Below are 20289 nucleotides of genomic sequence, written 5' to 3'. Positions count from 1 at the left end.
TCACATATTCCTTTTTTACAGAAAACCTTTAATTAACAAGCTGCTTCTTCCAGCAGCTTTGTCATTTTAAATGCAGCATGTGCTGCAGTCTTAATGAAACCAAAAAAAAATATGGAGAAGGGATTTCTTATACAATAGGAAGTTTAACTTGTTACATGATTCCCCCTGCAAACAAAATACCATAAATGAGCCGCTTTGAAAGTGCAGGAGTGAAATAAGACATTTTCAAACATGATATTTTCCCTCCTGTAGCAGTGTGCAGAGGCTCGCATGAATTTCAATTTTCAACAGCTACTGGTACCTTCAGGGAGTCGTAGTGATCCTGCCTGATCTCCTGATACTCTTCTTTCACGTCGTCAAAGTACTCCTCCCTCACTGTCTCATCCAGGAGCTGGGAGCACTGGGAAACAGCAGGAGCAGGAGCATGGGAGAACAAGCAGGAGAAAACACACGCTTTCATTAATCCATCCAGGGCAACATGAACAAATCTTTAAATCTGTCATCATATCAGCTTATATAAACACTTAATGTGATCTTTTCTTGGCTTGGTTACAATTACTGGTGGAAAGAGTCAAAGCCACAGCCACCATAGTGCATGTTATACATCCAGATGATCATCTCAAGGAGGTCATATTATCAGTCTACTTTGGTTCTTTGTTAGTTAGCTTCATATTAGCTTCAGATAAACTTTTAAATAGATTTTTTGCACAGAAGGAGGACTGTGGATTTTGTCCTCCATCACTTCCATTGTAAGTGAATTATGAAGGAATCTTCTAATGGTCACTATGAACAGGAGGAATGATTACAGCAAGAAAAACTTCTTTAAATGTTCATTTTGGCACCTGAGCGTTGTTTAAAGACAGACCTGAAGACTGTGAAAATGTCCTTAAAGAAGAGACAAACCTGAATTCATTTAAATACATTTGCAAAAATCATGTTTTTACTTTGCTTGATGGAATATTAAATGTAGCCCATTGCTGAACACAGTTCTATTCATTTTTAAATCAAGGCTATAATACAAAACATTATAATTTATTTTTTATTGGCCCTGGGCTTTTTCATCCATCCACATGTACTTACATGGGAAACAAATGAAAGAAAGACTGTTTAATATATTGCAAACCACTATAACACCACTACAGATTGTGACCTCAAAAATGACCAACACTGACACTGTGTCAACAGACACTGAACTTTAATAGTAATTTAAATATAATTTTATCATAATATTTCTGGTGACTGGGTGAAGCTGCCAGCCCTGATTTACAGAGCAGGTCTCTACAGACAGGAAGTCTTGAATCAGAAGTGAAATAGGACAGTAATACTCTAGACCCTAAAAGGTTCAGGTAGAGGTCAGGTAGATGTTCTTACCACCACCACACTTCTAGAAGCGTCCAGAACGTGAATAACAGGGGAAGTGTAGCGCGGGGCGATCTTCACTGCTGTGTGTGTCCTATAAAACACAAAACACACAAATAACCCAAAGAAACACTGTGACATATCACTTCCTTTTGGGTGAGCAGACGAGGTACAACTTACAATGACTGACTGTATATCATGGACGTATTTCTTCAAAAGTATAGTAGAGATGATTTTGTTTAATGTTTCAGACAATAAGCACTATTCTGATCCAAAGCAGCACTGTGTTTGTGTGTGTGTGTTTGTGTGTGTATGTGTGTGTGTGTGTGTTACTTTGATGTGGTGGCTCCTCCGATCAGCAGTGGTGTTGTCATTCCCAGTCTCTCCATCTCTTTGGCTACATAGATCATCTCATCCAGTGAGGGGGTGATGAGACCAGACAAACCAATGATATCTGCAGCAAACAAACACCCACCATCACTGATATCATCAACTATCCATAAGAACAATAACCGTGACCTCAAAGCAACCCTGACATGGGTCAGTGGCTCTGGGGTAAATCGTTTGACAATCAGGTTTATTCACAGTTCCTTCCAATCAAATGTAATAAATGCTTCAATGTTGCAAAAAACGGATGAACTTTGCAGGATATAGCTTATGTAATATACTGGTAGCCACAGTAATGACAGTAATAGAACTTGTTGGTGATGTTATTATCATCAGTATGTTTCCCTATTGTATATACAGCAGTAGTCAGCACCTCACACTGACTATATGTAATCTAAACTGTTCACTGTGTTTGCTTATGGTACCTGCTTTCTGTCTGATGGCCTCTCTGAGGATCTTATCACAGGGAACCATCACACCCAGGTCAATCACTCTGAAAGACAACAAACATCCTCAATTCAACGAAAACACAGACGACCAAGCTGCTGCTTGGATGTATTTAAAGCAATAGCAGCTAAATTCTGTTTCTCTATCTCATTTTAATTGTAATTGTTTTTGTACATTTGCAGGTTCTAAAGGTGATGTAAAAAATATAGTATACACCACTGCAAGTGCTGCTAGTGTTGTATGTATTCCAGTATCCTTCACAATCAGAGTACTGTGTATCAATAATCTAATTTCGCTTATGGCCTAAAAGCCTGTGCTGGCCCTGATGTCTCCGCATGTACACACAATATTACAGAATGTAAGGATAAATCCTAATACGTAGGTATCTAACACACACACACACACACACATTAGTGGCATCAAACAGCAGTAATAGTGTTGGGATGGTGCCCAGGGCCTGGCAACAAATCAATACTGCCACTTATCTTCCATAATGCATCACATTGCCCTGCAGGGGATCAAAAGGCAATCTCAGGTGAACTGGTTAATTCTCTGAACCGCTGTCAGTGCCACTCAGACGAACATTTACCCTCAAACAGAGGCCAGCAGCTGATGATATGCTGCCAGAGTCTGACAGCAGAAAGCTGGGCTTGTGCACAGAGGCTCCCGCTGTTCACTCATACTGACAGTCACCTTTCTAGCTGCTTGTTTTATAGCAAAGTCATGGTGGATGTTAGGGCTGTGCTATAAGGTCTTCAATGTATCAATGTAATAACCAGATGTCTGGCTGTTTTTGACTAATCCAGTGAATTTAATACCTAACAAATCAAGATCACTTACTGCAAATGCCGTCTTGTGAAACCGTTATTGCAATAAAGCAGACCTGCTCATTATTTTGGAATACTGGGAATGGTTCAGTGGAAATTATTCTCAGTAGAAACTTTCAGATGACAAACCATTAAAACCAGTTTTACCTGAAGTTGTTGCAACCCAGCACCACACCTACAATGTTCTTGCCAATATCATGGACATCCCCCTTCACTGTAGCCAGAACTATGGTGCCCTGATAGGGATCCTGCATGTGAAGGAGAAACCATGAGAGGAAGAGGAGGACCAGGGTTTTTTTTTCATTTGTGTATATTTTAGTTTGTTTTCATGCTGCTCTCTTGGCTATAGGCTGCACATGTAGGTCAGGAGAAAAAAAGCTCTTCTCACACTTTCTGATTTGGTACAAAAGTAACATTTGCTGTCATTGCACCTAAGCTGTGAAATTCACTATTCATAACACTATCTCTGTATTCTTCTTTAAGGTTTATGTTTTTCTTTTCTTCTTCTATTATTGTATCTCATTTTATCTGCTTTTACTTTTTATTGTAAAATCTTATTACAGTTATGTAATGATGTTCTTTCATTAATCACTTTGTGATGCTCTAATCTTTGTTCAACATCTGTACTAAGACAATACACTACATTTCATGTATGACATGTTTAGCTGAGACTGACCGTTTCCTCAGTTGACCCTGATGATGCAATCATCTCCTCCCTCTCCTTCTCCATGAAAGGAATCAGATGGCCCACCGCCTTCTTCATAACACGAGCTGACTTGATCACCTGCAAACACACAAGAACTCACAGTTTTATTTCTCTTTCAGAATGCTGAAATACACTGGTGAGCATAGAAATGTTTCATCCAAATCCAAAGGAAATGAACAATGGCAGAGAGAAATATACTATATATTGGTCTTGGAATTGGTGACATTTAATAATTTGCAGTTTGCTACATTTCATTACTAACTGATATAATATTGTATATATGTATAGGATTTCAGCTTAATGGATTAATGGAAGCCCATTAATAATGGATTTCAGCTTAAGTGTCTGATATTTCAAAGAATTCTGGGAGAAAAAATAATACATTTGGGATAAAATTATTCACAGCGTAAAAAGTAATATAAAGAGCCGTTAGCATCTCAGAATACAGGAGGAGGATGAGACTGTGTCGTCTTCCCAGTGTTCAAAAGTAACAAACACTGGGAGACAACAGGTCGGTCAAAAAATAAGAAACTATTTCGGGAATAAACAACACAACTGACAATCCTTTCTCATTCTTTTTCTGCCTTCTTAAGAGCTGTAAAAAACTCCTGATTCTACTCCTGTCAGATCAGTCTATAAAAATAATAATAACTAGAAATAGTGCCTCACAGTTGTATGCCTGCGCCAACCAGTCAAGTTGCAGTTTACATCCATGTCTGTCCAGACTCATAATATTTGCAGTGAAGACTTTGAAGAAATGTAATAAAATCACCACAGTTTCAAAGTGAGCAGCCAAGATTAGTGTCACCAATTCAGTATCTGACCAAATATGAAATATGATCAGGATCTCCCCTTCTGTTCCTGAGTTATGGTGTTGAATAATGGCCAGGAAAGTGTTTTTGCAGAAAATTACAATGTTGATGTTGACCTTTGACCTTTTGGATAGAAAATGTCATCACTTCATCATTTTATCCTATTACACATTTGTGTGAAACTTAATTAGCGTGTGAATTCTTGAGTTATGGCCAAAAATGTGTTTTGTGAGGTTACAGTGACCTTTGACCATCAAATTCTAATCAGTTCATCCTTGAATCCAACTAGTTGTTTCTGCCAAATTTGAAGAAATTCCCTCAAGGCCTTCCTGAGATATCACATTCATGAGGATGGGTTGGACAGACAAACGGACGAACAACCTGAAAACATAATGCCTCCAGCCACAGCTGTCCACAGTGTTGAGGCATAAAAATAAAATGAAAATATTCTTCCTTCCCTATATTTTCAGTTTGCATTCCTGCCCCTTACATGTATGAAAAGGTGAATATCAGCAAAGCACTTACAGAGCAACTTGCAGGTTGGCTTTCTTACTGGATTTACAGTTTATGTGTCAAGAAAATGATCATGTAGGTTAAAGTTAATGTATGATTTTATTAGTTTAAGGAGACGTGAAGGCAGATAATCAGACAGAAAAGGAAGCATTTTGAGCAACGCCCATAAGAACACTTTGCCCCCCTAACATCACTTCATATTATGACACATAAGGAAGTTGGCCTCCCTGTCCCTGCTGCAGTACACTGTGCAGTAGTAAGTACTAGTGACTCTGAGCACTTGTTATTGAATCTAGATTTTGTTTTGCATTTTACCATTTTTCATCATCATGAATAATTCTGTTTGTGTAGATCACACAAATCCCAGCCTGTCCGGACATGTAGTCTGCTTTTCTAACAGGAAAAGGAGCAGCTAGTTTTTGTGCAACGTTGTACATTTTGTGCAAGTGTGAATGTGAGAAAATAGGAATTAAATGAGAGTCCCAACTTCATCTTGCCATGTATTCACATCTTGTGTGAAGTCTCAATCTAATAAATGATGAAACTGATGAGAACATTTATTAGAGGATGTGAGCATACCTCATGATGGAAATTCATTAAAGCTTCAACAGAAAGCTAAGTTTTAAAATCTGTCGGTGATGAAGCCTGTGGGTGAACAGAAAACGCTCTTCTTTCATCATATCATTAAACTTTTCAACTCAGCTCTGTTCTCCAGCAGTGACGGCTCTCCTTCTGTGGACCAGCTAACAAATATCACTGAGCTTCATCTGTAAATGTCCTGCCATGTCTGAATAAAGCTGTAAGCAACATTTACATAGAGGACCCCTGTGTTGGAATAACACAAGCCATCACTTCAGCAGACACATGAAGCCAGAAATGTTACATATTCCATGTCTGAAAGGTGCTTTATAAAAAAAGAAGAAATTTCAACAACCAGAATAGTGCACTCAGCAAGTGTGTCTCGGGGAATGTATAGTCTCAGTTTTCTTTAAGATCCATAGTGTAACACATAATAGTGTAATGGTATTGTAACTCAGCGTCCTCTTGGGTTCGCCTAACTGTATAAACTTAATAAGGTAACAATAAATGAGGTCAGTCCAACAAACTCAATTTAAATATTATCATTTATGTAGAACATTTTGTTGTAAAACACCACACAAAATAAAACCCCTCCCTACCTCCCTCTCCCTCACAAACAAAGAAGAGTTGAATCTCACTCAATTGTCCCTCCCAGCTCCCTTACAGTCAAGATGGCGGTGAAGATAACAAAAACAGGCCTCAGTGGATCATAACATATCAGGTATGGAATTAATCTCCAGATGCTCCGGTTCAAGATGAGACCAAACTTTTCTATAGATGTCAGTTTTTGAGCCACGACAAAGGCTGAAATGTGGCCTGCAACAGACTGGATGAGCCTTGTTTTAGCCTAGCTGATTGCCAGAAATGCCTTTTGCTGCAGTTGTTGATCACTTGCGGCCATCACTGGCTGGTTGAGAGGAGTGAGGAGTTATAAAATAGGTTTTTCAACAATTGTGAATCACTGCAACCATGAGAGATCCTTGAGCATACAGTCATAAATGTGCACAAAAAATATTAGGCTGATGGATCCAGTAGTACGCAAGATTAGCTGTGGACAGATACACACACGGACACACGGACACCCATAACCCAACACATGATAACAAATCAAACTTCAGCCAGATCAGATCAGAATGTTGTAGCCCATGTCACACTGGGTCGTGATGACACAAATAAAAAACAGCAAAGCAGCGAGTGATGAGTACCTCAGAGTGTCATCCTACCTGTGGTAGGAACATCTTCCCAGCACCAAAGAGATCTCCCACCACCTTCATGCCGTTCATCAGGGGGCCCTCGATGATGTGAAGGGGTCGAGTGTAGCGGTCCACCTGAGCCCGACACTCCTCCACATCCTCCACCACATACTTCTCTATTCCCTGACAGCAACAGCACAGGACGGAGGGTTACAGAGGAAAACATGACAACAGACAAAAATACTACATTTATTTATTTAGAGCTAAGTGCATTATAAAGCAGATCATTTGTAACAGGAAACATAACCTTTGGGTACATGGGGACATAAAACCTGGCAAAAATATGGTTAAAGGCATACTATGCAGGATTTGTCGGTTGGTGTTTGTAAACACACCAGAGCTGCTCAATTATGGCAAAAATCATGATCACGATTATTTTGGTCAATATTGAGATCACGATTATTTAACACGATTACTCTTTGACTTTGGAAACCTTTGGAAACTTAACATATATTCAGTATATAAAAATAATGATTAGACCAAAATAATTGAGATCATATTATTCTAGGCTAGTGATTGTTAAGATGCATGTTGTGTGGAGAGTGATCAGTACTAAAATTCATCATGATACTCTGTGAAACAAGAGGTTTGACAGAAATCATTGACTTGTACCCTGCAGTGTGTTTACATGCACTTGAGTAAGCAGGTTACAGTCAGTTTTCTCCAGAAAGCTGATTTCTTAACCGTCATGTAAATGAGAAACCTGCTTTCTATAATCGGAGTCTGGGATTAGAGAAACCAGGTTTCCACAGGTAGATTTTAATCCCTGGAGAACACAGATTTCTCTGCCATGTGTACACATAACCAGGTTTCTAATCACCTTTTTACAAGTAAGCATGTGCAAAATAACAGACTGCAGACAGAGAAAGCATGGCACTGAGCAGGTAAATGGAAGGAGAGGTCATTCCATGGAGTGAAGCCTTGTTATATCTAAAATAACAGGATCCAAAGTCTGACTGAAACTAAAACTAAGTAGAAACTAAAACCTGTAGATGTCTAAACAAGTCAGTTTCCACCGCCGAACAAAGTAAAAACAACACTGTTTTTTTACTTAGGCATGACAGTATGATTATAGTGCTGTGTAATAAAGAGCAAATAAATCATTGTGAAGTCATTATTCTAAAGTCAGAAACAAGTGTGAAATGCTACATGAAGCTTCAATGCTTTAACATGTCTCTGCAGGTTTAGGAGTTCCAGACAAAGCCAGAGTAGTGCTTCACCAGTGTTGTTAAGAAGGTGTTTGTTTGTTAATGTGAGCTGATCCGCTCACTTTTAATAAATTCTGTCTCATTCTACTAGTGACTAGTACACTAATCAAATATCAGCAGTTCACCAAACCGATGTTGAAAGATTCATTTCAGGGCTGCAGGTGGTCTGTGCCACATGTGGTCACATTCATTTAGCAGTGTAAACGCAATGTATCCTGGACCACATTGAAGGACCACCTACTCAACTGACATCCTCTATTTGCCGGCAGACTAAACACAGATCCTCCTGGTCCAAAGCTGTGTTCAACTTGTGTGATAACAGGATAAAGAAATGCATTCTTTTGTTTTTCATGTGAATTAAAAGAATCTAATCCATGTTTCTTCTTGTTTTGCCTGTTCCCCTAACCTGTTTTCCTCATCAAATCAACAATTAGAATAGAAATTAAACCTCATCAACATCATGAGTTCAGGATTTATCAGGATGACAGCTGCTTTACTCCAAACAGTTTCACTGTATGAACCTGGACTGTCTGTGTGTAACAGCTGACCTATTGGATGTGTAAAAGAACACAGAACATGAATTAATGTCAGATCCTGACCGATCCTGTTGGCATGTCGGGAGATTTAAATAATCAATGAAGTTATGCTGCTGTGTCTTGTGTGTAGATGTGCACAGCGTCTCTGAATGGAGAGATGCAGCTGCAGGGAGATCACTGCATATGACTCAACATTTGTTACGCATATATGTTGCGACGCAGGGGCACACAATGCATAGTATATTTGTTTATTCTGTTATCAGACAAGTTGAACACAGCTTTGGATGGAGGACACACAGACTCCCGGTCCTCCTACTGGTTAAAAACAACAACACATTTGGTCTTTTCAAATGGCAATGATGTATGTGTTCATTTGCATGTAGAGCGGGGAAGTGAGATCTGATCACAAGCGGTCACTCAAGACGTGTGTGGAGACGCATGTTAATGCCGGGTGTAAACAGGGCCTCAGACATTTCAGAGACTGTTGTAACGCATGTCAATTTGTAATGCTTTTCATATTTTGTTCAAATGAATGTGTGACATGTATTTCTGTGTGAGACTACATCCACAATAAGTAGGCTACATGTAAAAACTCTGTTTACATGTGAAAATAACATTTGTTCACACTTGTGTTTTCAAGACATCTTTCACTACATCTAATCTGATCTATTCATCAGATGTCTTACCTTGATGAGAGCGTACTCCAGCCTCTCTTCCACGTTTCCTTCTCTCCACTCGTCTGTCTGAACCACCTTCTTCCCTCCTTTCATGTTGTTCTGTTAGCAACAGTAACAGTCTGTTAACCAAACTACAGCAACAACAGTTTGATGTACTGTATTGTATGTGTGTGTGTGTGTGTACCTGTGCGTAGGCCAGTAGTTTCTCAGTAGCATCAGCATCTCTGTTCCAGATCAGGTTTTCACACAGTAACAGCAGCTCTTTATCGATGTCATCGTACACCGGCAGGTTCCCAGCATTCACTATGCCCATATCCATACCATCCTGTGAGAGTGACACCGTTAGCATCTACACACAGGATCATTCTAGTTTATTACAACTTAAGTATTATTTTCAAAGCTCTTGTCATCATTCCTTTAAATCAAGTCAAATTTTCCAAACTGTCTGGTGTAAACATCCATCACAGTTTAAAGACAATGCAATGACGGATTATTAGCAACATTTCAGGTCTGTTCAACTTCAGTTTGACCTCCAAATAAAGAGGTTGAGATCATCTGGATAAACTGATGGTTTGTTTCCAGCCTGTCTGACTGCTCTGTACAATATTAGCTGTGTAGACAGTGAGGTCTGTGGATGGAACAGTGTGTGTCAGTGTTTACCTTGATAGCGTGGTAGAGAAAAGCTCCATGCATAGCTTCTCTGATGGCTTCCATTCCTCTGAAGGAGAAGGACAGGTTGGACAGACCTCCGCTCACCCTGGCTCTTGGTAATGTCTCCTACACACACACACACACACACACACACACACACACACACACACACACACACACACTGATGATCAGTTTCAAAATATTTTATAGAATTTTTATATTTCCCAATCTGCTGTTGTTATGAAAATACTTCCACTGATAGAAAGCGGAGAGAAAAATAACAAGAAAATACTGAAGTACCAAAAAACGGACTAAAACAATGAACAGAAGATGAACAGTTTTACAGACATAGACGAGAGATCATGTATGATGGAATCCAACCTGGATCTGAAATTATACTGTGATTATTGTATCTTTTCTAAAAAAGTAATGATGCTGTTTATAATCTTTGTGTTATTTTGTGAACCGAGGTAATGTTTCAAAATAGCAAGTCGGCAAGAAACATACAGATCATACTTAAATAATTCCAATAAGAAAATTATTATTTTTAGAGCTTGAAGTTATATTTTGCTCAGTAAATATGGCTATGAAGCTATGAAGTTGAACAAGCCAACTTTTTGCCCTGAATTTTGCCTGTCAGGTAGTGCCCCAACCAAGCTCTGTAGAGCTCCAAAAATCCTCCATATATGAAATGGTTGGTTGCAGGTATGAGAAATGAGATTGCTGAGGGAGTAGCTTGGGAGTAAGAGAAGCCCAATGGTGTGAAAAAAATTTGAAGAAAAATGTATTTTTCTTCTTGTTACTTCACTGTGATGTTTGACCTTCTCTGTACAGTCTGATGTATGTGCAGTGTTTGTTTTCACAATCATCTCCTGAAGGGGAAAAGTTTCTTTGAGCTCAACTTAAATGTCAGTTTAGAACTACAACTTGACAACTAGTTTGGCGCCAGTGATTAAGTATGCAGTATGCATTTTGTGTCCAGCAGTTAGTTAGTTAGTTGAACTTGCGTGAATGCTTCTTGGGACTGACAGGAGCGTTACCTTGATAAGCTTGGTGGCCCTGATGAAGTTGATGGCGTATTCGTTGTGTTCCTCCATGCCTGTGCCGATGGTGAGGATGTTGGGGTCAAAGATGATGTCGTTGGGGTCAAACCCTACTTTGCTGATCAGCAGCTTGTAGGCTCGAGTGCAGATCTCCACTTTACGCTCTGTATCTGTGGCCTGGAGAGGACGGCACACTCGTCAGAGGACAAGAGTGTGTTTGTTTGTGTGTGACGATGTGTGTATGTTTGCCTTCTCACCTGTCCTTCCTCATCGAAGGCCATGACCACCACAGCAGCTCCGTAGCGCTTCACAGTGGCAGCTCTGAGCAGGAACTCCTGCTCCCCTTCCTTCAGACTGATACTGTTCACTATACACTTCCCCTGACAGCATTTCAACCCAGCTTCAATCACTGAGAAGTTAGAGGAGTCAATACACAGAGGAACCTGGGGAGGAGAGGGGGATACTGTTTCTCATTTATTGAGCAGCTTTGTTAATTAGTAATGAACAGGTTCATATGCCAAATGAGACATTTTCAGGACAAAAAATATGAAGGAAAAGTTAACACCAACTGGAGGTGATGGTTAATGTTGTATCTGGGGTCAAAGTGCAGAAGAGTTTTGTCTACAAATGACTGATTCTGAGACTCTGCAACAAGTTTGTATTCACTGGCCAGGCTCACACAGCAGCTCCTGATGCACAGGGGTGCTCTCGTTAATCAGATGGCAATCAGAATAGGCAGTTAATCATAATAACCAATGACTGTGATGTTACCAAACCAACAAAAATGACTGGTCACTAAGTGTTTGCAGTGCCAAATCCATCCTATCCTATCAAAAAGCTTTGATAAAATATTCTCAAATCAACTATCACTTTCTAGCTTTAGCTTTTTTTTCTTTTTTTTTACAGTGATCAAGGTACTTACTGGCATGACATTTTTACATATGAAGAATAAAGTTGCTCTCTGCTTGACAAACTACTTAATGGTGACACTTTCTAAACGACTTCAAACCTAGTTAGACATTTCTGTCCATCAGTGCCAAAATATCTGAAATAACCTCATATTGAATTCATCAACCTCGCTCTATGTTTGACCATATCACATGGTCTCCAACTTTTTTTTTTTACCGTTTCTTTTCCCTGTGTAGTTTGGTAAGGGTACATGGCACACAACACAAAAGGAATTGTTCATGCTCGAAAACCCTCCAATGTGGCTGAATTACAACAATTCTGCAAAGATGAATGGGCCAAAATTCCTCCACAATGTTGTAAAAGACTCATTGCAAGTTGAGTAGGGGGCAATCACTTTTTCACACAGGGCCATGTAGGTTTGGATTTTGTTTTCCCTTAATAATAAAAACCTTCATTTAAAAACTGCATTTTGTGTTTACTTGTGTTGTCTTTGTCTTATATTCAAATTTGTTTGATGATCTGAAACATTTAGGTGTGACGAACATGCAAAAAAAAAAAAAAGAAATCAGGAAGGGGGCAAACACTTTTTCACACCACTGTATTTCTGTAATATATAATATTGCTATATATATATATATTATAGTAAACTGGATAAAACAGCTTAATGATAAATTGTATGTATTCATTTCTTCTGCCTTTAAACCTCGTACCCGTGAGATGTCTGGCTCAGATGCAATGAAGTTACAGAATTGGGCCATGGCTGTTGGCCCCTCCAACATCCCCTCATCCATGTTTATATCCAGGACCTGTGCTCCCATCTCCACCTGGGTCTTAGCAATGCTTAGAGCCTCCTGAACAACAAAGAGGGAAGCACATATCAAATAAAGTTATATGCTACCTAGACTTTCACCTATGCTCATTATGTGACTGCAAGGAATAATGTCTGCCTCACCTCATAGTTTCCTGCCATGATCAACTTGGCGAACTTGCGTGACCCAGCCACGTTGCAGCGCTCGCCAATGTTTACAAAGTTGGTGTAAGGGCCGATCCTGAACGGCTCTAAACCTAGAAATCAGGTAGACATTTTACCACATTAGCATCCTACATTTTAAATAAACAGGGATTACAAGAAGGGCAGTGGGTTTCAGCTTCACTGGATATAGAATTTAATTGGTTTATATATTTGAAACATATTTTAAATTTTGTTTTAAGCTTGACCCACAGCTGTACTGTAAATTCTCAAATAAAAGCCAGTATTCAAATAATGGTATCAACTATTAGCGGGCGGTATGTTGTGCATAAACAAATAAAGAATGCAAATAAACAGTGTGGAATGACCTGTACTATGACAGCATGTCATACTCATCACTCTGCTGCTCTCTCTCTCTTTTTAAACACAAATTCTGCTTTGAGTCACTTCACCTTCCAGTTTTTTGGGCTCTAAAACTATTATCAATGACACTCAATACTTCCTACACATGTTTCAAATTAAAAGCCTAGCAGGGAAAGGATGAACTATGTTGTGAGAACAGCAGAGTGGAGAGTATGACATGACTGAATTCAATTCAATTATTACTTTATTTGTCCCCAAAGGGCAACTGGTTGTGCAGCAGTATAACACAGGACAAAAACACAAAGTACATCAACACATCATATAAATACATCATATCGGGTTCATATTGTATTTGAGACCATTCTTATCCCCAAGCTTTACAGCAGACTTCACGGGTGGTAAGAGGAGGTTTTAATACCTGAGAGCAGCAAGTAGTCTTTATAAATATCAGCAGCAGGAGCTCTTGGCTGGCAGTGTTTGACGGCTTCAGATATGGCTCTGTATGAGGAGGGAGGATGAGAGGGATTTTTAAAATGTACTGTATTAAACGTAATACAAACTTTTTTTTTTTTCACTTGTGAGAAACATGACAGTGACCTGATGTGTTCTGGAGTGGTCCCACAACAGCCTCCCACAATATTCACAAGTCCGTCCATAGCAAACTCCTGCAGAAAGAAGCAAAAACTTAGCTGCAGCAATGAGACAGCCAGGGTCAGCTTGGCTTACTTGGCTAACTTAATTTAAAATCAATTTAACCAGGATTCTCTCTTGATACCTGTGTCTTTTTTTTTTCAAGAGTTCTGGCAAAAACAACAGGAAAAGAAAACACACGGAAATACTGAGGAAAAAACACGTCATGGTGTCCATGACTTTAAGTTTAAAATGACTCAAAATGACTGATTTATATAAATAATTTAAAAATATGAAATACTTGTATCAGAGAATAAGATATGAAGAGCTGGATATCAGTCTGTGTGTTAAGTGTGGTGGTGGGTCAGGATGTGGTTAGCCTAGCCAAAAACACACAACTCACTAATACCTGTGGAGTCGTATTTGGCTTAATGTTGCACACTGTAACAAGCACTTTACAATATACCTGCACCTTGTCCATGATTCATATTACTTGTATTATTACAACTACAGGAGTAGTAGTATAAGAAGTAGTGACATACCTATAACACTATTTTACTGTACATCATATATTACGTATATTACTATATAACAATACTATATTACTACTATTATTATTGTGCTTTTATATTATTATATTTAATGTTATATCACAGTATTCTCTTTGATTTCTACATATAAATACACAATTATATGCTTTATTCAGGTATTACTACTGTATATATTTTACTTACATTCATACCTATATGCACTTTTGGACTTTTGTACAAATATTTACAAAATTCACTTATATAGTCTGAGATTAGGTGAGATGTAAGATATACTGTATTTAGCCTTTTAATGTCATCTCTCCAATTTTTTTTCATGTATTTAATTCAAGAAGTTCTCCATTTGTTTCCTTACCCCTCAGTCTGTCTCTGTGTTGCTGTAACATATGAATTTCTATTAAGGGATCAATAAAGTCTTATCTCTCCCTGCAACTACAACATTTTTACACTTCTGTTTGTGTATGGACTAAACAAGAGATACATGTTAATCAGTGAGTTTTAGGAGGTGTTGGTGGGTGTATTTTATACAGAACCAGGCTAGTTGTTTCCCCCTGCTTCCAGTGTGCTTTGTGCTAAACTAGGCTAACTTCATCCTGATCCATACTGAACACACAGACATGTGACTGATATCCACCTCACTCTTAGAAAGAAAGCCAAGAATGCATTTCCCAAAATTTTAACCCAAAACTACAACTTTATGGGTGTTTTGTGGAGTATGTTCTCTCATCAGAACCTAAATTGCTTGCTTTTTTGACTGCTTTTGTGGCATTTTGCATTTATTGGGCAGTTCTGACACTAGAGAGTGATGGGAAACATGGGGATAGAGGGAGAGAGAGGGCTTGACATATCATGTCATCTTGACTTAGACATCAGTATAATGTGTAGAGAGAGAAGAGAAGAGAAGAGAAGAGAAGAGAAGAGAAGAGAAGAGAAGAGAAGAGAAGAAAAGAGAAGAGAAGAGAAGAGAAGAGAAGAGAAGAGAAGAGAAGAGAAGAGAAGAGAAGAGAAGAGAAGAGAAGAGAACCTTTAAATTGGAGGCTGTTACTGTTGGAGTTTCATCATACCCTCCGAATGTGTTGGGAAGACCTGACAAACAAAAGAACACAGATATCATGACATCATGACAAATGACGCAACCTGAATTGGGCCAAAGGTCTGTGTGCTACATCTGCTTAGAAAGACCAGCAGGTTCAAATCAATCAGAGGTAAGGGACACCTCTCCATTCAGGAAACAGACCCAAAACAACGACAGTCCTGCAATAAAGCCTGTCTGTGTCAATGTTTAATCTGGACACATGTTGTAATGTGTACCATACTGAGGTAAGGTCTTATGGAGCCTGGAGTGTGCTACCTGAATTGCTATAGAATTTTACACACAGTATCTAATTAAAAGAAATTAATAAATTGATACATTTTTTAAAAAGCTGCTATAAATGTAATAATTACATTTGCATTGAAATCATACATTATTAATCTCAGTTATAAAATTAAATTAAAAGATAATTCAATTACTTGTCCTTATGCTATCTTAAATAATCAAATAATAATTAAAAAAAAAAAAATTGAATTGCACAATAAATATCAAAAGGGTATTAACACTTTACTTTTTATTCAATCTACTTTTATTTCAATTTTATCATCACTTTAATCTAAAGATGTGTAAGATGTGTGTAGCGAGATAGCTAAAAATGAAATGAACACACTCTGGACTCCGTACCATCAGTTCACCAGCTGTCACTAGTCATTCTGAGGAACACAAACCTTTGTATAAAACTGAATATTTGATTGTAAAATGTGGATGTAAGCCCTGAGTGCTTTATAGTGAGATTGCAACTATACTATAAGCTGTTTCGGGCCTGTGCTGTGTTGAAGATGCAGTTGTTTAGTGAGTGTGGCTTACCCGCATTGGGATAACAGATAATGAAAGCTGTGGTGCTCTTTCCTATGACCTCAATGAAGGGCCTCATCTCTGTGGCCCCCAAGGCACAGTTCAGACCAATACTGCAACACACAGAGGCATAAAACCAGTAAGAAGTTCAGACCAGTAGTGGAACACAGTCATGTTATTGTCAGGATTAGTATTACAACACTGATTTAGTCATAGTGAGTAGTTCTGTGTGATCTACAGTTACTCACCATAGTGGTTTAGTGTGGGATACACTCACTACAAAAGCCTCTCCTGTCTGACCAGACAGAGTTCTTCCACTCCGGTCAACTATGGTCCCTGAGATCTATACGATGAGTGGGACATGAGAGCAAGAACAGCATTTAAACACAGTATCTCTCAAATGAAAACCACAGCCCTTATTCAGGCCAAGATGTCCATCTTTTTGCTCCAAAACTTTATAGGTATTTGCTAAGCCACATTGATACATTTTAGTGTAATAAAATGTAGTTTGTACACCCCTTACCCCGTGCATAAAATGCTATCAGAATATATATGGAAGAGAATATGAGTAAAATATCATGGACCTACAAATATGGGTTTTCTTTCGTACTTCTTTTCAAACAGCAGGTCAATGGCAAATAAGGCAGCCTGTAAAGAAAAACATGAGATAATGACTGAGGTCACATAAATTATATTCTGTATTTGATAGAGAATAGAGATAAATGCATTATTTCTAGTATAATGTCATTTGTAAAGAGAAAATTACACTCAAATTAAAACCATACAACTGTACAGTGGTGCCATTAACTACTGAACCCACAAAATGTTTTTGTGCTATCCCTTTACATCATTATCATGGGCTTTCAACAAGCTCTCAATGTGCATGTAGTCCTCCAGGAATCTGTGAAATGATTCAAGTATTTACTAGAAGAAGACTATCAATTGTGTGAGATAAATTGATTAATGGACACATTTAAATCAATCCAACCAAACCAGATGAGAGGTACCTTAGCGTTGGCAGTGTCGAAGATGGTTTCAACCAAGAGGATGTCTGCTCCTCCGTCTAATAAACCCCTGACCTGCTCTGAGTAGGCTTCTACGAGCTCATCGAAGGCTGTGGAAGACATACACACACACAGATTTAAATTGTTTGCATGGTGGTATTATTCTTCTGGATTCTGAACTGGGATTCCATATGAATACTATATAGACAGTGTGCATTCCCTGTCCTGTGACTGGGTTTAGGGATTACGTCAGTCATCATAAGCACAAAAGTCAACAACAAAAGTCACAAACTGACGCAAAGCAGATGCAACAAAAAGAAACAAATAAAGCACGAAGACATGATATTATGTACATTTCTGCTGTCCAAGTTCATGATGAGGACGTAATTACATCATAGAAAAGTAACGTACACCAAGGGTTGTAGTGAGGTGCTGATCACTGGAAGCAGACTTAAAAGCAGGAAAAAAGTGTTGCACACTCTGCCTCCATATGTATTTCTCTTTTATTTGGATGAAGTTTGGGCCCTCAGGCCTTCTTCAAGATGTGTACATTTCACTTGGAGCCCTTAAGTCATTCAGCACTATTTCCTCAAAGTCTTCAGTGTCTACTGCCTAATGAAGCACAAAGACTATTTAAAAACCTGGCAGGTGATCTTACTGATGTTCCTGAAGTCAGGTCTCTCCACGGACGGTGATACAGACAGGGTTTTATTGGTGGGACCCACTGCCCCGGCCACATAGCGTTTACAACCTGATAACACACACAGATTACAGTGTATTACAGATAACATACATAAGGAATCCCCCACAGTCAGACAAAAGAGGGGTTATACATCTATGTACTTGTTGTGCTGCTGTAATGCTGCAAATGAACTCACCAGTTTGTTTGGTAACATCATCGGCTGCCCTCCTTGCCAGCTCCGCTGATGCCCTGTTGAGGCGGTAAGCCTGCACACACAAACACACTATATTGCAGTCTATGGCTGACAATATCAAAATTCAATTATTTAATCAAACTGAAAACTTAATTTTCCATATGGGTGTAATTTACATGTGCAACAAAAATCAAATTATGAAATGCGATGTACATTTTCATGATTGAAAATGAAACTGATGATAATTGAATATTGCTGTCAAAATAAAAGAAATGAAATGAATGAAATTAAATGTGAAATTGACTGAATGTGCAAATTAAATTTGAACTTAGTTTAGAACTTAGAACTTAGTTTGCACACACTAATGGTGAATGCTTCAAGAGAAAATTTACCGCTGTGAATATGATGGTTTCTTAAAACTAGGTCACCTATATAGTAAAAATGTGCAATTATTTTTTAGTTGTTGTCCTATGACTAGAGAAAACTGAGAAAGAGACTGTAGATTCCCCTTGCTGCTCTTAAGAGGGAATCCTACAACAACCAGAATGCATTGTGTGCGTCCCATCCAATCAGACTGACTGACTTTACTGACGGTGTGTTCACAGCCAGCAGAGCACCAAAGACAAAGTTAGTGAACAGCAGCATTATGTCTCTTTAATGAGGCTTATTTTCATTTACAAAACATTTTTCCTGATGGAGTCTGGATACATCGTAACGATGTGCAAGGATCACAACACAAACGTCGCACTGGAGTCAGTTACGTTATGTGGACCAACGCAAACTTACCAAGTGTAGGTACTAAATTACAGGTAACACAGTCACTGTGGTCAGAAAACAAAGTCAGGTTTACCAAAGCACCGCAAAGTTTGTTGCAGCGTAGAGTTTTCTGTCTGTCTCCATTCTGCCTGACAGTCTTCACCGGTCGATGGTACAGTCGCCTGTCCGGCTGTAGGCACCTCTCTCTCAGCTGCTACAGCTCCCATGGTCACTTTCTCCTCCACTCTCTGTTTTGTCTGATTCCACAGCACTAAATTCAGCCTCATAAGTTGCAACAGTAGCACCACATCTCTGCTCCAACATTATATTGTAAAACTAGTTGTTTTTTGTGTTAGATTCAGCTCTTCTGGATCAATCCTGGAGATGGACTTTTGCCAGCAAACAAGTGGAGAGCTCTGGGTGCAGGCAACATGGAGGGAAGTTAAACATTGTTCATTGGCATACACTACCCACACTGTAATGATACAATGCTGGGTGAAAACTGGCAAAGTTTCCCCTTAAGGTCCTTAAAGCTACATTAATGAATTTCTAATGGTGAACTTATTAGCAAATAGTTTTTTGCCTCCAGCAGACAGACCAGTGTATCAATCTGATGAATGTAAGTCCAACATTAACTCTCCTTTTAGCTCTGCTTTTGTCTCCATTATCAATGTTGTCAACGGAAACTACAATGATTTTTTTTAAAAACTTTTTTAACAACAAAAACAAGACTAAAACTAAATAAAAAGTAATGCAACGTCTTGGCCTGCATGTTTCTGTGGTCAAACATGTCCTCCACCCAAACTTTTCCGAAGCTGATTTACTGCTGCTTGACCTGTTGCACCGATAAACAGCATCTGTTCTGTTCAAACAGTCAAGAGTTTATAATAACAGCTGGGTTTACTCAGGAGAGTCAGTCTGTTGTATTACTGCAGTGCATGTAATAAGGTATGTTTGGAGAGAGTCTGTGTTTCAGCCGTCTCTGCCAAGTGTGAAGATAACAGCAAGGTCACAGAAGTGGGTAAAGAGTGTGTAGCTATACGCAGAAATTAGTAAATGGGGGTAGTTCTGATTCTGAGAAGTGGTTCATCAGGTTATTCACTTAACACCACCTTGTCTGTGTACCTGACCTTTGTTTCTACTACCACATAACTGCATGAGTTGACCACAGCGGTCTAGCAGTGTCATCATCACATCATACCATTTGTTCCAGTCCATAGTCTGCCTGAGCGATGGAAGTGCTGCTGAATGTGTTGGTCTCTATGATGTCAGCACCGGCCTGCAGGTACTCCTTTAAACACAAAGCAGAGCACAGGTCACATCTCTCCTCAGTGAGGACACTTTTCAC

At 38.9% G+C, this 20289-nt stretch overlaps 1 protein-coding gene across 1 annotated transcript in view; it reads right to left on the bottom strand.

The window, feature by feature from the left end:
• mtr (5-methyltetrahydrofolate-homocysteine methyltransferase) overlaps window positions 1-20289 on the bottom strand; it is a 37040-nt gene that overhangs the window by 10189 nt on the left and 6562 nt on the right. Inside the window, exons 3-26 of the mRNA XM_044338319.1 lie at window positions 20143-20232; window positions 18189-18258; window positions 17969-18061; window positions 17314-17420; window positions 16895-16954; window positions 16555-16649; window positions 16319-16419; window positions 15443-15504; window positions 13838-13905; window positions 13659-13738; window positions 12860-12972; window positions 12618-12758; window positions 11256-11441; window positions 10996-11175; window positions 9965-10081; window positions 9489-9629; window positions 9314-9403; window positions 6854-7006; window positions 3697-3804; window positions 3168-3268; window positions 2172-2239; window positions 1693-1813; window positions 1372-1453; window positions 302-400 (exon numbers count right to left, since the gene is read on the bottom strand). Of these exons, the coding sequence (XP_044194254.1) occupies window positions 302-400; window positions 1372-1453; window positions 1693-1813; window positions 2172-2239; window positions 3168-3268; window positions 3697-3804; window positions 6854-7006; window positions 9314-9403; window positions 9489-9629; window positions 9965-10081; window positions 10996-11175; window positions 11256-11441; window positions 12618-12758; window positions 12860-12972; window positions 13659-13738; window positions 13838-13905; window positions 15443-15504; window positions 16319-16419; window positions 16555-16649; window positions 16895-16954; window positions 17314-17420; window positions 17969-18061; window positions 18189-18258; window positions 20143-20232 (2526 nt within the window). The remainder of the gene's footprint in view (window positions 1-301; window positions 401-1371; window positions 1454-1692; window positions 1814-2171; window positions 2240-3167; window positions 3269-3696; window positions 3805-6853; window positions 7007-9313; window positions 9404-9488; window positions 9630-9964; window positions 10082-10995; window positions 11176-11255; window positions 11442-12617; window positions 12759-12859; window positions 12973-13658; window positions 13739-13837; window positions 13906-15442; window positions 15505-16318; window positions 16420-16554; window positions 16650-16894; window positions 16955-17313; window positions 17421-17968; window positions 18062-18188; window positions 18259-20142; window positions 20233-20289) is intronic.

This window comes from Thunnus albacares, chromosome 20, assembly GCF_914725855.1.
Source record: "Thunnus albacares chromosome 20, fThuAlb1.1, whole genome shotgun sequence".
NCBI lineage: Eukaryota > Metazoa > Chordata > Actinopteri > Scombriformes > Scombridae > Thunnus > Thunnus albacares.
This window is presented reverse-complemented; position numbering and strand designations above follow the sequence as displayed.